At 36.0% G+C, this 18,203-nt stretch overlaps 3 protein-coding genes across 3 annotated transcripts; 2 read left to right on the forward strand and 1 right to left on the reverse strand.

Annotated features, from left to right (window-relative positions):
• The first annotated feature begins 3,070 nt into the window (after positions 1–3,070).
• LOC105954968 (FAD/NAD(P)-binding oxidoreductase family protein) lies at positions 3,071–7,833 on the forward strand. Its single transcript, XM_088821731.1, has 16 exons — positions 3,071–3,550; positions 3,657–3,818; positions 4,142–4,321; positions 4,421–4,478; positions 4,734–4,784; positions 4,884–4,966; positions 5,117–5,204; positions 5,398–5,439; positions 5,523–5,597; positions 5,763–5,831; positions 5,995–6,110; positions 6,370–6,482; positions 6,686–6,765; positions 6,900–7,020; positions 7,331–7,397; positions 7,486–7,833. Exons 1-16 carry the CDS (start codon positions 3,285–3,287, stop codon positions 7,616–7,618), a joined length of 1,704 nt encoding a protein of 567 aa, XP_088677857.1. The 5' UTR covers positions 3,071–3,284; the 3' UTR covers positions 7,619–7,833.
• A 105-nt stretch (positions 7,834–7,938) lies between these two features.
• Positions 7,939–8,976, forward strand: LOC105954951 (uncharacterized). Its single transcript, XM_012978636.2, has one exon. It carries the CDS (start codon positions 8,037–8,039, stop codon positions 8,865–8,867), a length of 831 nt encoding a protein of 276 aa, XP_012834090.2. The 5' UTR covers positions 7,939–8,036; the 3' UTR covers positions 8,868–8,976.
• A 758-nt stretch (positions 8,977–9,734) lies between these two features.
• Positions 9,735–17,760, reverse strand: EMB2754 (Vacuolar sorting protein 39). The gene is made up of 12 exons (XM_012978657.2): positions 17,095–17,760; positions 16,205–16,416; positions 15,234–15,365; positions 15,004–15,147; positions 14,467–14,579; positions 13,299–13,734; positions 12,489–12,818; positions 11,531–11,752; positions 11,077–11,319; positions 10,495–10,938; positions 10,306–10,404; positions 9,735–10,187 (listed from the first exon to the last, which is right to left on the reverse strand). Exons 1-12 carry the CDS (start codon positions 17,543–17,545, stop codon positions 9,987–9,989), a joined length of 3,027 nt encoding a protein of 1,008 aa, XP_012834111.2. The 5' UTR covers positions 17,546–17,760; the 3' UTR covers positions 9,735–9,986.
• Between the last annotated feature and the right edge of the window lie 443 nt (positions 17,761–18,203).

Consider the following 18,203-nt stretch of genomic DNA (forward strand, 5'->3'; position numbering starts at 1 on the left):
CTCATTCTTACTTTAGTATATTTTTTTGAGAGAAGGAAGGTGGTGTTTGCAAATAATTATTTAAAAGGTAAATTACACTCACACTTCTGAGGTATGCTTAAATAATTTTAAGGTCCCTATGGTATCAATAATTACACTCACCCCCTGAAACGTACTTAGAAACCCTAACGGGATAATGCATTGGATACATTATTCCGATAGGGTTCTAATGCACTATTACTTTTAGCTAGTGGTGGAGATAACATAGAGTTATGGAGAGTTATGGGGTGACATGGTTTCCCCAATATTTCTTAAATCACCCATAACTCTTTGTTGTCTCCACCACTTCCTGAAACCAATAGTCCGTTAGAACTCTATCGTAATAACGTATCTAATGCATTATCCCATTAGAGTTTATAACTACGTTTCAAGGGGGTGAGTGTAATTACCGATACCACAGGGACCTTAAAGTTATTTAAGCATACCTCAGAGGTGTGAGTGTAATTTACCCTTATTTAAAAGCAGGAGTTAGTGATTGTGAAGTCAGTTTTAAGTGTTTATTTCTAAAAGTTGGGGGTTTTTGCAATTATTCCGGAAAATGATATTAAATAGAAAAGGCAGAGTTATGAGTGTTTTTAGAAAAATAGCTTAAAACAGATTATTTTTAGAGGAGTAAAAGCAAAAGTTGATTTTGCAAACACCTGACAACAAATTATGAATAAAAAGAAACTTTTAATCACTTTCAAAAAGCTTTTGCAAACACCACCGAAAAATCATTGACGAAATGAAATATTAGTGCGAGGTGAACGAGACTGGTAAAATAATGTCATTTTATTATATGACATTAAAAAAAAAATTCTATTTTCTTTTTCTTTTTTTAATATAAGTGTCCAATATTTAATTAGACCTTATAAGGAAGGATATTATAATGTATTTGATATTTGGTCAAATGTAACAAAGAATCAATGGTCAATAGATAAATGTTAGGTAATCAGGTACATGTAGTAATAGTAATTCACCCGTGCGATGCACGGGATCAATTTTTTTTTGGATAAAATAAAACGAGCGAAAACTTTGAACAATTGATATACATGTAAATATTATCAAAAAAAAATATTTTATTGAATCAAAATATACATTTGTTTGTGATTTACCTTCATATTCGCTGAAAATCTTTTGTGCACACAACATTACTCGTAATTTTAGTTATACACAACATCTTTAGGTATACGTAGTATTCCGAATATGAAGGAGTCTTATCTGCAATTATACATAATCTCGACGCGATAAATGTATAATATCATTAATATTAGGGCAAATTGCACATCATCCCCTAAAAATTTCTAATTTTCACACTTTACCCCTCAAAATTTGAAAAAGTGAATGTCCCCCTTTAAAATGTTATTCTTTTGCACATTGCCGGGATAGTAAATATTTAATGGATTATTAATCGGCATTTGAGTATTTTTGTTGCACATTGCCCCTTTGTATGAGTGAATGCTTTCTTTTTGCCATTTTTCACCTGTGAATTTTTAATTAAACCCACTTCATTTGTCGACTTGATGTGATTGAATATTTCTTTCAAACATGAGTTCGAGATAAGGTATCAAACATATAAATTTATTTGATTTTTGATTTTGTTAGAATCTAGAAAGAATACATAAATAGACTAAGACTCTACTTAAAATTCAAATGAAGAAATAAATAATCAAAAATATTATTTTCAGATATCTCCAGTCATCAAATTCTAAACAAGTGTCTCCTTTTGATGAATTACCGAAAGAAGTACTTTAAGGAATGAATATTATTGATATTTTGATAGGAACGCATTCGTTTTTCAGCCCAGTTCCTTTTCTCAACAGACTTCAATTGGTACGCGCAAGAAATAGGCCAATTCCGCGGCTTTTTGTTCAATTTCTTGTGGAGTCAAAGTCTATATAAAGGACACGACGAGCATAAATACATTTTTGTTACACATTACCCCTTAAAAATATTATCTTTTTGTACATTGTTTTAATTTTTGTTGCACAATATCCACTAACAAATGTCTTCTGGGGCAAAGTGCAACCAAAATAATATTTTAAAGGAGGGCGCAATCAATTTTTTTTTTAATTTTTAGGGGGAAAAGTGCTAACATGGAAAATTTGTTGGGGGTGAAGTATATTTTGTCCACAATATTATTGCTTTAAGAGCTCATGTATGAGAAACGAGCTTTGTAGTAGAACTATCACTTCAAATTCATCATCTTTATTGGTTCTCATGATGCTCTCAATTATTTGTTCGTCGGTCAACCTCTCTGAAGTTACGGTTTCTTCAGAGTAGTTCAATAGATATCAACGTCCATTTTGTTACAATAAAATCAATTCATTAATTAGATTTTGTAGGTTTTCGACGATTTCACCATCTACCGGTCAGTCCATAAAAAAATTAAAATGTATTATTGAAAATAATAATAACAGTTTTATAAACTAATAAGTTATTAATTCATGTATAAATTAGTAATTATTAATTTATTGATTTTTTTTAATATTTAACTAAACTAATAAAAATTTATTGGTGCAAATTATATTAATTTAGGGTAAATTACAACCACCCGCCTGAGGTATTATCAAATTACAAAAAACTCCATCTTGTTTGGATAATTATATCTACCCTCTCAACTATGAATCTTGTTACACATCCACCCTTATGGTATCAAATTCAACATAATCATCTAGACTTTGTGGGATGTGCTCTAGTTTGTATTCGTTTTGTATAAAAATACAGTTTTTGATGCAACAAAATCTGATTTATACAAACCAAAAAACACATCTTATGATCACCTTGCTTCAAAATGTAGAGCTCGAATGGGATAAAACGGGTACAAAAGTGATAATATTTCATATAATAAAAAAGATTCCACTAAATTTGAAACCGCAAAGATGAACATGTTAAGAAAATTTGTAGTTGAGGGGTTATTATAATTACCCAAACAAGAGGAGTTCGTAATTTTATATACCTCAGAGATGATTGTAATTTACCCATTAATTTATAGAGTTTTTCCTGTATATTATTTTGGATTTCAAGTTTTATTTTTAATTTCATGCATATTAGTCCATTTAGTACAAATATTTATAAAACCCATAAAAGTAATTTTTTTCTAATAAGAAAGATATTTCAAATAATTCAAATCAAGGAAAAAACTTTTGAATTAATAAAGTGACTTTAATATAAGCTTGAAAACAGCAATAAACAATAAATGAAGATCCCCTGTCTCCTGCTCACCATCAGTCACCCTCTTTCTCTCTCTCCTAAACACTTCCAGAATGTGGCGGCGGCGCCTGAGCACATGCATTTCGGCGGCGAAGTCCACGCGCCTCTTGACGGAGAAGAAATGGGACGCGCTCGTCATTGGCGGCGGCCACAACGGCCTCACCGCCGCCGCATATCTCGCCCGCTCAGGTCTCTCCGTCGCAGTCCTCGAGCGCCGCCACGTCATCGGCGGCGCCGCCGTGACGGAGGAGCTCATCCCTGGATTCAAGTTTTCTCGCTGTAGCTACCTGCAGAGCCTCCTCCGCCCCGCCGTCATCGAGTCCGTCACTCTTATTTTATTTCTCTTGTCTCGCTTAATTTGTCTCCGTTAATGGCGGATTCATGTTTAATTTTTTTTTTTTTTTAATTTCCTCCGTTAAAAACAGGGAATTGGAATTGGCGAAACATGGATTGAAAATGTTGAAGAGGAGTCCGTCGTCGTTCACTCCGTGTATTGACGGCCGTTACCTTCTCCTTGGTCCTGATAATAAACTTAACTATTCTGAGATTTCCAAATTCTCCAAAAAAGATGCCGATGCTTACCCTAAGTACATTTTCCCTTTTTACCCCTTCTTTCATAAACTAATATGTTAATTTATTTACCCCAAATGGCAAAGTTTAATTATTGACAGTTGATTAATAACCATATGCTAGATGTGTATTTTATGATCATAAATTAAAATGTTGCATTATAGTTCCGATTGTGATTGAATAAACTTGCGACAAAGTTCAACGATGCAATTCTCCAGTACGATAACTCGATGGAATTCGTTACTTTACAAACGATAAATTTGAAGGTCTTTGAAATGTTATTACTAGACTGCAAATTACGCAACATCTTCCTTGTTTCAATTTGTTATGTTTTATATAGGTACGAGAATCTTCTAGAGAGCTTCTGTAAATTCATGGACCCACTTATGGATTCAGCTCCGCCTGAAAAGATGCAACGAATTGCATCTTTAAAAGCTCGTATGAAGGATAATCTACACAAGTCAGTTTTTTGGGGTCATTTGATGCAACGAGCGGTTGCTATGGGGCAAAAGGAGCTCCTGTAAGTGTTTCACTTAGCCTTCTTGATTTTTCTTACTCGATGACAAATATATCCTTGTAACTTTCGTTACTTCACTCATTTGCTGTTATTGATTTTCAGGGATTTTATGGACCTTTTACTGGCTCCTGCATCGAAGGTCTTAAATAATTGGTTTGAGGTAGCACACGACATTTTGTTACTATAAATCAAATGCTTTAGTGATCCTCAACTTTATTCGTTTATATTTCGTGAGTTCATCCTTGGAAAAGACTAAAACATCCTCAATTTGATACTTTGGTTGCTTACATTTTTCGGAAGTATAAGTGAAGTTGCTTTGAATTGTTATAATGCGGAAATTTAACGACACTAAATTTTATTTCTCTTACGTGCGAAACTGCTCCTTAACTTTTGTTATGGACTTTATAATTGACAGAGTGATGTGCTGAAGGCAACACTTGGAACCGATGCAGTTATAGGATCAGCGGTACGATTTATCTTCGATCTGTACCTTATGTTATAGAGCGCATTCACACATTGACATTGACAAAATAATAATATAAAAAAAAAATCCGGATTGCAATAGGGAAGTGTGAGTACACCTGGAAGTGGATATGTTTTGCTGCATCATATAATGGGACAAACTGATGGTGATCGTGGAATTTGGTCGTGAGTATCTTTTTTAATGATGGTAAAAAGGTCACAGTAAATTAATTCCAGCACAGGACCCGTTTTCTGTCTTCTTTTAGAGAAGAAAATTGCGATTTTAGACTCGTTTTCGTGCCATGAGTTACATAGTTAAATGGAGTAAAATTTCAGGTATGTTGAAGGTGGGATGGGTTCTGTGTCCTTAGCTATTTCTAAAGCAGCTACAGAAGCTGGTGCTACCATAGCCACCGAAGCTCAAGTAAGTATCTGGAGACTTAAATCATATTTTATTTTACGATTATTAATGCCGTTTATATTTGGTGCATCATAATTCAAAAATCGCATTTACTGATAAAGTGATCATGCAGCTCCAGTAGTTAATAATCGAACTTGTTACCATTACGTTATGCGAAGAATTATCTTCGATAAAACACGGTTTTTCTTTTCTATAGGTATCGAATTTGATGATTGAGGATTCGGGCAGAGTATCGGGGGTAAGTGTTAATGCATGAGCTTTCTCATTTACAATTACAGGTGTGCCAATTTCTATTTATCAAATGGGATCGAATTTGTTCAGGTTTTGCTGGCTGATGGTACAAAAGTGCGCTCTTCTGTTGTTTTGTCAAATGCAACCCCATACAAAACATTCACGGTGCACTTTTAATTCTCTCTCTCTCTCTCTCTCTCTCTCTCTCTCTCTCTCTCTCTCTCTATATATATATATATATATATATATATATATATATATATATATATAGAAATAGACTTATTAGATACAACAATAAAGATGTTGTGTGATTGTGCCATTTACTGACAGGAATTTGTGCCACCCAATGTGCTTCCTGATGATTTTCTTGGTGCTGTCAAGAACATCGATTACACCTCCGTAAGTCTGCTTGTCAAATAAATGATTAACAATTTCTCCATTGAAACAACTTCCGTAAACTTTTTCTTCATCCTATGAATGGTAGCGTTTCTAAACTTATTTCTCTTCAAAGATATACGAGTTCCCGAAACATGTTCTTCTGTGTATTTTTTTTCTTGGACAGGCAACTACGAAAATCAATTTGGCTGTGGACAAATTGCCTCAGTTTAATTGCTGCAAGATTAATAGTCCTGATGCTGGCCCTCAACATACGGGCACTATTCACATCGGATCCGAGAGGTATTTCGTAAATTATATATTTCAGTTATATATATATAGTTCCACACACACATTAAGCCTATTAACCAGCAACGAACATCAAGAAATGGGGAATTTCTACGAAACTGTTTGTAACTACTAATACATGTTATTTTTCATCTGTTTTCTTACGTGTTATTTTTTAGCACATATTTTTTTAAGTGAAACAATATATCCACTTGTACTTGTAACTATTTTGGTTGATGAAGTTGACTGTCGTGAAATTTGTTGTCTGAACCAGTATGGAGGAAATTGACTCTGCTTGGCGGGATTCTGTAAATGGGATACCATCTCGAAGACCTGTTATCGAGATGACAATTCCTTCTGTATTGGATAAGACTATTTCTCCACCTGGTACTTTATGTTTATTATATCTCTTTACTTTCGCGGATATATATATATATATATATATATATATATATATATATATATATATATATACACACAAAAGAAAAAAAAAGGTCTGTAGTTGTTTACTTCTTGATGTCACTGTTACCGTGCCCTTCTAGAATCTTCCGCACAGCTTCGTCATAATATTTTTTAGTAATTCCATACAGGGAAACATGTCGTTAACCTATTTATTCAGTACACCCCTTATAAACCTAGTGAAGGCAGCTGGGAAGATCCCGAATACAGAGTGAGTGGATACTGTAATTTTACTTGCGCTCGTTTGAAATTATGAAATATATTTTTTTTAATTTAAAATTTTCTTCCGACGCTCTATTTTCTGAAAAATAATGTTTCACATGACAATAACATTGTGTGGCACAGGAATCATTTGCTCAAAGATGCTTCAACTTAATTGACGAATATGCCCCCGGCTTTAGTTCCTCGGTGATTGGTTACGACATGTTAACTCCACCAGACCTTGAGAGGATAATTGGTTTGACAGGTAATACTGCAATTTTCCTTCCGGACTAAAGCTCGATGTTTTACCCTTCTGTACAAAGAACAATAATATATAGTTGTTACACTAACTTCTAATCGTCACATACACGTGCTGGAAATTTGTTTGAATCATGCAAGTGTTTTCAGAATTCCGCATGTCGCTAATTTATACTTTTGGCAAACCTTGTTAAAACGAAGATTCTTACTCCATAAAATCTTCATTTAAGCTTCGTAGAAGTTGTATTTTACTAGATAATACGTACATTCGTCTTACTTGAACCTGATTATTTAAAGTCGTTGCAATGTTACGACAGGAGGACATATCTTGCATGGTAGTATGGGACTAGATTCCTTGTTTCTTATGCGGCCTGTGAAAGGATGGTAATGTATTCGGGTTTTTCGTATGCTTCTCTCTATTGATGGAAAAAATAAATATTAGTATTAATATTGTGATCATTTTGGATGTTAGGTCAAATTACCGGACCCCACTACAAGGTTTGTACTTGTGCGGGAGCGGGGCCCACCCAGGGGGCGGGGTGATGGGCGCCCCCGGGCGTAATGCTGCACATGCGGTGATTCAAGATATCAAGGAACAATCGTAACTTATAATGCTTCTTATGCGTTAAAAAAAAAATATATAGTGTAGTGTTCATATGACCCCTTGCATGCGTTTCATTTTGCTTCGACTTTTCGCTACATCAAGTTTTTCGTTTGATTTTCGAGTCCAACCTCAATTCCTATAGAAGATATTACCTAATTTAATCTCATATCAATTTGATCTTTAATTACTATTATGTATTATATTTGTTTTAATAAATTTCCTGTTGTGGAATGAATTGGTTTTGTTAGGCTTTTCATAATCTGATGAATATAACCGGGACAACTTTTTTTGGTGTTGGTTGCCTTGCTTCTTCAGATTTATTTTAAATTAAAAAAAAAAGTATTATTTATTGAAAAAAAAAATCATAATTTATCAAGAATAATTTTAACAACGGAATATTCTATGACCGTCAATACTTAATGGGCCACAAGGCAACACACCGTGAAATTCTCGGATTCATCCAAATGTCTAACCCTGACGCGCCGCCGCTCTGTTTACCAACCACCGCCACCGCCACCACAACAAACCTTCCAGAAAGTCAACACCAAGAGCAGACCTACCGCCTCGATTCGATCGATTCAACCATAACCATCCGGCAATTCCCCTCACAAGGCATCTCCTTCCAGCTCTGGCCCGCCGCCGCCACCCTCGTAACCCTCCTCGACCGCCACAAACTCCACCACCACCCTAGCACCACCGCCTCCCCACTCTCCTCCACGCTCATCACCCCGCACCGCCGCCTCCGCATTCTCGAGCTCGGATCCGGCACCGGCATCGTCGGGATCGCCGCCGCCGCCTTACTGGGGGCTAAAGTCACAGCCACAGATCTCCCCCACGCGCTTCCCAACCTGCAGTTCAACGTCGCCGCCAACGCCGGAATCTTCGAACCCCACGGCGGCGCAGTCGAAGTGGCGGCCCTCCAATGGGGGGAGAAAAAGGACATGGAAGCCATCGGCGGCAGAGATCAGTACGATCTGATCCTAGGCTCCGACGTAGTGTACCACGACCACCTCTACGAACCACTGCTCGAAACCCTAAAATTCTTCATGCTGGGAACTGATCGGAAAATGGTGTTCGTGATGGGACATCTGAAGAGATGGAAAAAGGAATCGGCATTCTTCAAAAAAGCTAACAAGTATTTTGACGTTGACGTTTTACACACAGATACACCCTCCAACGGGTCCAGGGTTGGTGTTATTGTTTACCAATTTTTGAGAAAGAAGAAGAACATTATCGAATTATCAAATTAGTCCTTCATCTTATTATTTAATTCCGCTTTACTTCTTTATGTTTTTCTTGTTTTTTTTTTTTTTTTTTCTTTTTCATCCCTCAACCTCATAATTCATCTCATTACACTCATTCTGATTATCTTTAGGCCTCGTTTGCTTAGTGCTATTAAGCTCTATTAACTAAATAGTAGGGGTTAGTAAGATGTTTGGTTAATGAAATTCGTATTTAGTCAAGTCCGCTACTATGTTTGAAGCCCGCATATAAATGCTATTGAATTAGTAGCGCCCCTCCTGCGATTAATTTTGTAGGGGTGATTGAAAGAGAAAAATACAATTTTATTCTTAAAACAATATCTTAATTTTATTAATTAAAAGACTTTTTAGAAAATTTATATTTAATACCAGAATTAAAAATTTAATACAAGATTTAATTTAACGAATCAAACAAAACAAAGCCTTAATAGAGGCTCTTTTATTTAGTGGATGGAATATTCTATTATTAAAATTATTTCTAATAAACTATAGTAAGATAAGAACATAGAAGAACATATATAATCGAATTAGTTCTTTAAATATTAATATAAAATCATAAAAAATATAGAATATATGTAGATATATCATTAATCATTTAATATGTTTCTAAATTCAAGTCATATCAACAAAATAAATCTAGATGATTATTTGTCTATTAATATACATTACTATGTTGTATAATTTTTTAAGTTATATTTTTCTTGGTTGTGAATATCATTTTTAAATTATAAAATCAATTATCTAGTATTTTTTTTCTCATAATTTATAAAAAATAACTAACAGTGAACTTGAAAAAATTCCGTTAAAGTTAACAAATTCATACACCAAGGGACTATAATTAAATGATAACACATATCGAACAAGTTTGACAAAATAATTTAGTCGTGTAAAGGATTTTAGAGAGATGAAATTTCACCACCAAAACCGAAAAACCACTCAACAAGAAAAAACCCTCACAAACTCACTTCAATAAACTTACATCGGTTAGAATGGTATATACTGTTTCTCGTGTATATTCGCCTTCACTTCCAAACCACAAACAAAGAAAATCGACAGATTAAGGTGGTTCGGATATTTTATCGAATGTTGTATGTATAACATCGGGTGTCATCTCTTCCTTAACGACGAACCTTTACCCACAGCTTTCATATTCTGTGAATCTTTGAAGCAAACAAAGTGAACAATTGTCTTTCCATTGGGGTAAACTGCAAACACACTAGCCCCTATCTTCTTGTTGCAAAGCGAGCACATACTATCGCCACTTATCTTCACTACGTTTTTCCTCAGGCTATACAGTTCGTCTTTCACCTGTTTTGCAACCGCTAGCTATATCAGAAATACATAATAATTTTACGAAAATTAATCACGACTAAATTGAGGAATCAAAACTGTAATAATATCCCATATAGTCCGTCGCGCACGGTACCTGTAGGTTTTCGCTCTCTCTCAAACTCTTTATAACTGAAAAGTTGCGGTGTGCTTCACTCGATTTTCTCAAAAGAGGTCCAAGAAATGGAATTAGATTCTGCATCGACCCAGAGAAAAAAACGGTTTTAGCATGAATCAAGAAACGTTCGAGAATAAACATGTACTATATATCTAATAAAGGACAAACCTTCAATTTAGTTTCTCGAGGAAGCAGTCTTAAGGCCTGAGCTCCATTTATTCGATCCCATCTCTTGCCCAACAAATCAAGGACCTTATCGAGCATAATCGTAGAAGATCCTTCCTCAATGGTGTCGTCGTTATCTCCGTCACTCTTTCCACTGTCAGTACCGCTTTGGCTGATCCGAGTCTCGACAGCTCCCTCAATTTCAGCAATTTTTTTCGATAGGCGAATCTTAGTTTTACCACTTCCTGGACCAAACTTTGTAACCGCAGGGCTCTGAGTGGATATCAAGTTAGTGATCCTCTTCTCGAAGTTTTTGGTTGTCTTGCCAGGATTCAAATATATTTGTAGTAGAGTGAGGTATATGTTGCCATAAGATTTTGCTGAATGCTGTGGTCCAGAATCATATACTCGATCACAGTACGACAGCGCCAGTTCAGGTACGTTAAGCTGTAATAACAGAGAGAAAGTGGAGATCATTGAGTAGGTTAACATCTGGTGATATGCTTAACTATCTAATCCCTATATTATGCCAACAACAAAAGGTTTAATTATGAATCCTTGAAAAATTACGACGTGAAAAAGTACCTTGTGAATGTATATGGAAAGAGCAAGCTCATGTTGGTTCATCTTTCCCAACAAAATCGCTCGTTCTTCATACAATGCATCTGTTGGAAGACGCTTCAACAAAACATCGGGGTTGTAGCCAGATATGCTCTCCAGAGCAGACAATAGTTTCTTCCTGGTCGAAGAATACGTTTTCTCATCCCACTTTTGCTGAGAATTAAGATCTGTGTACCAATCAAGAACTTCCGAGAGGTATATTTGCACCTACCAAGTTAATAAATGAACAAATGCTTCAGAAAATCGGTTCATGCAAGACACCAAACTCTTCCATATTTTAGTGATACCACCAGTGAACTAAAATTCTCTGTGTCAAATGGAAAGTTTTTACCATTGATAAAAATTATTCAATAGTTTAATACTTCTCGACCATTAAATCTAGCTTCTGAAGATGCTAAAGAATGAGTGATATCCTTACCATTTCATTCTGCAGATTCCCTGAGATACTATTTTCATTCATCGCAAGCATAAGCTCCAAATATGTAGTCTGCATATTTGGAGCATGCTGCTTTAGATATGAGTTGACCAGGTCCGCTGGAATGTTTCCAGACAAGAAGAGTTCAATAGTTTGCTCGGGACAGCTTTCAAGAACAAGCATTGAGAACTCCAGGACAAGCATCGGATCTGTGCCACAAAGAGGCTGAAATGAACAAAATACTCAAAAACATCAGTAGAAATAAAAATAGTTAATGTCCTAACCATAGGGTAATATAAAAAACTTCTCCAGCAACCATGCTGCTCTACAATTAAACTTAGGCATTACTAGTTAGGGTGTAAAATTGTTGTACTTCTCAGAGTTCCTAATTAGATAATACAGTAGATCTTTATAAAAGACGGAAATTGTTCGGTTCCGCATATATCATTACATTAAGTAAACTATGATTACAGATTTCACTAATTCTCAGGAAAAGTGATCACTCAATTCCAAGCAACGAAACAACATTGAGAAGACATCTACAGTTTAAAAAACAAGAACATATCTAAATTAAAACGCCAGAATACCAAAAATACATTCTCCCGAAACTTTTGAAACAGCTGCAATAGCTGTTATTCAACAGAAAACGAGAAAATCATTCTTATCATAACCCTACAGAAAACTCCTAAAAGAGAGAATGAACCAAAAATTAAAGGGTTTCTTTTAAAAAAAAATCAGCATATGTATTTAGTTGTATTAAGAAAGTGTTAAAGCGGTTAAGGGAAGTGCCCAGTGTTTCATACTTTTATCAGTAAAAATCTACAGCAGATAGTTTGCACACCATTGTAGTTCACAGCAAAGTCTTGTTAAGTAATTCTAGATGGTTGCTCTGCAAATTTATACATGTTCAGATATTGATATATAAACCAACTCAGCACCTTGATGATAAAACGAGACTTACTTTAAGATAATCGATAATCATCTCAGGCTTGAACTTCTGAATGAGTCCAGCTGGTGGGTTGCTTGAGTTTGACTCTTCAGATAATTTGTGAAGAAGCTCGAGTGCTTCACGATGCATGGAATTGCATTTATAAAGTTCAAGCAGACAAACGTACTGATTCCTTTCCCGCAAAAATTCCTCACATATTCTTAGATCGCAATAATTAAGACCCTTGAGTAGTTCCAGAGCAGACGAAGGTTGTCCTGTCAATAGAAGAGACTGAAGTAATGCTGTGTCGAGTATAGCTGCAGTGTCCCTAGCAACTGAGCTGATAGGAATATTGGCTCGACCCTGTGAAATCCAATCACACTTGCATGTTAATGACGAACTCAAAATAATTTTATGGGCAATAATATTGCTATTAGATGTTAAATAGCTATTAGATGCTATTAGGTAAACTAGATGTCGAGTATAAATGGTAATGCGGTTGGAATTATATGTAACTTTTCCCACAACATATTTGCTAGCAGAACTACTGGATAGAGAATATAACAAAGTTATGATTTCTGTTCAGCAATAAGATGTTTGTCTCTGTAGAGAGCTCGACTTTTGACCCGATAAAAATGATCAATGATCACATGTAAAACAGAAACGCCTTACCTATACCTGAACTGTTGCAGGTGAAAAATACATATCTGCAATGACCATTAAGAAAATAAACTAGTTTCTAACCTCAGTGGGATGTCTACATAGATTACTATTCTGATTTTTTGTCCTTAATTTTGAAACTTCACCATGAAAAACAACAAACTAAAAGCAAAAAATGCTTACCTTGCCCGATTTCTTTGGCCGATTGTTACCATAAGAAACAAAATTATTTCCTACGGCATCTGAAACAGCCTCCTCAGTTCCCTCTGCAGCAGCCTTTTCAACAATACCATATCTTTTCCTCTGCAAGAACTTAATGAGAGCCATCAGAGTGTTGTGGCTCATTTTCCTGGATTCGAGGTCCGTACTTTCCTCGGAATCCAATGCATATGGAGGAAGTGAAGATTCCATATCATCTGACATGCCGGATGAACCTCTTGAGAGTTCTGGAGCATCACCACTCATATCCAAATATTTCTCTGGTTCGGGAATAAAAGATGATTTGGGAAGAACTATAGATGGATACAAAGAAAGCACGTAATTGATTTCCACTTGAGATGCCAAAAAATGTTCCATAGCATCCTCAAAGCTCCCATTTTCGAACAAATGGTGAGCGTATCTGTACACACAATGATTCGGTATTAGATTTTGGACATATTTTAATTTATGCTTAGCAATATATATAACACAAGACATGAATATCCAATCACAAAGCCCTCCTGTTATGCATCATCAATGAAAATTTAACTTTATTTTGCACGAGGGCCAGTGCACTTCGAGTCGCTGTGGGTTCTCTTGTCAATTAAAATGAAAAGTTTAACTTCCTTTCAATTGTCTAGAAAAAATTCCGGCAAATACAAACCAATTGTAGGCTTGCACTTTTTACTATGTTGCTCGTAATTATGTCAAATGACCATTGAGGTCGAATTTCAAAAAATATGATGCATCTTACATCTTGCACTCCTTAAAATAAAATTATGCACCGGTTTTCTTATATCCTTCTGCAGCTCTTGATAACTTACTCAATTCACTGTATTAAACTGGTTCGTGCCCATATTATCTGGCTCCTTGTTCCCCTTAGTAGAGAGGTAATCTCTTTATCTGCCCTAGTGGATAACCTTTATCAAGCCAAGAAAGTACATGAACAGTTCGTACTCACTCAGATGTGTGAGTCACTGTAAATAGTTTAGATATTAACTTTTTCATTGCGAGGGGTTGAGATATGACCTTGATCGAAAAATTGGTGGACTGTTTCCTAGTCTTTTACTATCTAGGTATTCCATCAAGAGAGGTGGAACTTGAAAACAGCAAGGGTACAAAATATACATTGGAGACAAAGATATATAATTACCTAACATGTATCGACTGCTCCTTTGCAGCTTGAAGGTTTGAATCTTCTGGAGGAAGTAACTTGCATAAAGCCAGCGCTTCATCGAAATTTCCTGATGCTGTCAGCTGTACAATCTGGATGACAAAAGGCAATATAGTCAGTGCAACTTTTTCGGGTCACTAAGTAAGACATTCATGTTAAAAAATTAAGCTTCCTTGACAAGCCGAAAACCATTCTGTAGAATATTTCTCAATTCCAGAAGTGAGCAGGAAAGTTAAGGTAGCTATTTCTGGAAAGATCTCATGAAGAGAATTACTGCCTATATTTTTTCTACCTAAGCCACTAACTAAACCTTCAGATCTTGCTACTGCTACATTAATTCATAGAACCTCAGTAACTGGCAGTGGGGAAAAAGTAAAAACAAAAATAAACAGTATGTCGAGGTTTTCAACAATAATAGCATGAGATATGTACGAGGTTTCAGAAAATTAAGATGATGTATACTCCAAACTCATAACCATATGGAAGTGGCCATTATTTTTCAGAGAATTAGTATACCTGTGCACCAAGAGGAACTGGAAACAAGCAGTAAACAGAGTTCTCTAGAGCTACAACTATAACATTGGTGCTTTGAAGAAGTCGGCGAACATTGCGAAGAACAACTGTCTGGATCAGTGGATAAGGATCACGAAGAGACCGTATCTGCAAATCGATAAAATTAGAACTGCAAAAATTCCTTATCCAAAAGGAAAACAATTTTGGTAAAATGATCATTTATGTCAACATACCTCAACGTGTCTTGGTAAGAGACCTACTGCATATGGCTGCTCAACTAGAACTGCTGTAGGAGCCTCTGACCAGCAAATCCTGCCTTCCTGAAGTAGTTTCCCATTCTGGTCGACAAACACTCCAATATTATCCTGCAAAAGTTTTAAACAACTAAATTTTGTCGTTTTCCATGAAGCTACTAGTGAAACCACAAACGGATGCAAGTTGGATAATGAACTTCCAAGGTAAAAAAACGTAATAATCAACTTAGTGACAAAACGAAAACAATGGATGAAGTTGATTCATGGATCTAAGTTAAAAGGTATCAGTAGAAAATGATCATCATCCATGTGTTATTTTTCATGTTAAAAAGAAGCATTCTATCAAAACTAGATTTTGCCAACACATCAACATCTTCTCATAGTGGATGGTCTCCGAGCTTTTAGGAAATGGTGACAATCTACAAATGTTTACGATTTAAGAGCAAATTAAGGATGTAGTTCGGTTCCCCAGATAAAGAGTATAGGAGTTGCCACTGAGATGACATTGTTCTACGTGTGAAGGATGTGGTAGTCGAATTTGGTTTAGGTAACTTCCTTGGAAAAAGAACGACACAATAAGCCTATTACAACATTGAGAAATCCTAGTCGTGGTCACATTAATCACACGAAAGTACGTACTAAATTACATTTGACGGTGCAGTATTTCTACATTCAGTCTGTCAACGACTATCATCATAAAACAATGTGAAAACACAGAACAACATAACAAAAGTTCATTGTAAGAAGAACTCAGGCCACCAAGGAAATAGAAAAACAAAAAACAGAACGCAACGATATGATACTTAGTGTATCATGTAAATTCTGGCTATAACCCAGAGATGCCGGGATAAAGTATGTTCTTTGAGCATGAAATGCCGATAAGTTGAATCTTCGATTCGTAAATGCAAGTTATGTTATCTTTTGACCAGTGATTAAAAGAAGAATATTACCTTTCCAAGAAGAAGCTCTCCTGATGGAAGAGACACAACTAAAGGCGGAGCAATCCTCCCCGACGGGAACACCTCTGATAATGCACCATTGGTCGAATTCAACACTACATACTCTCTTCGGATTCCCACACATATATTTTCACCACACCATGACATTGATTTGACTGTGTCTGGAACACTAAATTCTTTCACTTCCACAAACCCCCGTCCCCCTGAACAAGCAGTCAAACTAGTATGAATCATTCATCTATACACTAAAAGAAATGGCCATATAAAAACTATTCCGCAACCAATCTGGCACGAGTCCTAAAAATTAAGTTCATGAATCAGGCCTCACACAAATATCCGGGAATCAGTAACCATTTAAATTACCGATTTAACATGCCATATAAAAAGGAGAGTCGTGAGTCAACAGAACTGACCTCTAAAGCTGTAGGAACTATCAATAAGTCTAACTAAGTAGCAACATCTCAATAGGATTATGATCTTGGCAAGTATAAAAAAAGCTCCAGGACGAAGTTCATTTCTCATGATCTAAATCAAAAGAAAAAATCGCTTTTCATTCTGGCCCTTTATGTGGCAAAATTGATGTAAAAACGCTTTCTCTAACTTGTGCCAGCAACAATAACCTTCATTATAATAGCCCAATTATGAAGCATTGACATCCAGCAAGATAGACAGCATTCAAGAATAAAAAAAACTAAATTCATGAAATTCAGCTCTTGATATCCGATTTACAAACAACCTAAAGCTATTTCCTCTAACTAATGTGATTGTACTTTCCTTTTCGAAGAACTTACATAAAAAAACTAAAAAGCAAACACTAGAATTTATAGAAGTATGTGCGAACCAGCTGAATTTCATCTCAAAGATGGGGATTGTATACATACCATCGTGCCTGAAGATGCAAACCTTCTTCTGCCGCGCGAAGCACAGATACCCTCGCTTCTCATCCCAGGAGTAGGCATTCGCACCCTTAGCTTTAGTAATCACGGCGAAAGTCTCGAAACTCGGCAGCCTATGGAATGCGATCGACTCCGATAGCGAGAGGAGGAGCTCCCTCGACTTGAGAACCTCCATCGCGAGAATCGGCTTTCTGGAGAAGCCATTGATTGTCCGCTCGAGAACGTAGGGCTCCTTCTTCAGCTCTAGGGCTTGGGAATGGAATTCAGACGGCGGAGGGGGAGATCGGTGGTCGGAGGGGGATGATTCGGGAGCGTAGATTCGGAGGGAGCCATCGGAGCAGGAGAGGAGGAGGGCGGAGCCGTACGATTCGACGGCGTCGATTCTGGCGGTGGAATTAGTGACGAGCTGGAAGGAATCGTAGGCGCTGTGCACCATATTTCTTCTTTAATTATCAGTTCTGATTTTTGGCTTTAGATATTTGAACCAGGGAATTTTTTTTTGGAAGAGAAGGTGTACGGAAGCTGCTTAAACGACGTCGGATTGGGTAATTCTATTTCGTTTTGGGGTTGACCGATTGTGGGAGGAAGGGGGGGCCGTCCCGCGCTTTTTAACTTCCTTCTTTTCTTTTTTTTTTCTGTCGGATTCGTTTTAGAATTTGGATAAAATTTATTTTCATATATACAATTCATGTTTATTTGATTTTATTTTATTTTTACTTCTACTTATTTTTTAAATGGTATTCGGTTATTCTTAGGGTGGAAATCGGACGGAATTAATCGGCTTCTTCGAAAAAATTCATTTTTTTTTCGAAAGTAAAAAATGGGTTCCAATTTCCGTACCAAATAAACGGCATGCAAAAATTCATTCCGACTACGGCATGCCTCGAAATCGGCGAAATTTCGGAATTTCTTTAATTTACTAGGTATTTCTATTTTTCATATAAAATCACCATAAGTTATATCATAAAATTATACTATATATTTCGAAGAACATCAGAATATTCGAAACTAAAATCATATGAAAAATCGAAATTTCCAGTAATTTTATATATAATTCCGATTCCATATCAAATAAATTCGGAAAAGTCGGAACT

This window comes from Erythranthe guttata, chromosome 8, assembly GCF_056151865.1.
Source record: "Erythranthe guttata isolate IM_541 chromosome 8, IM_541, whole genome shotgun sequence".
Lineage (NCBI taxonomy): Eukaryota > Viridiplantae > Streptophyta > Magnoliopsida > Lamiales > Phrymaceae > Erythranthe > Erythranthe guttata.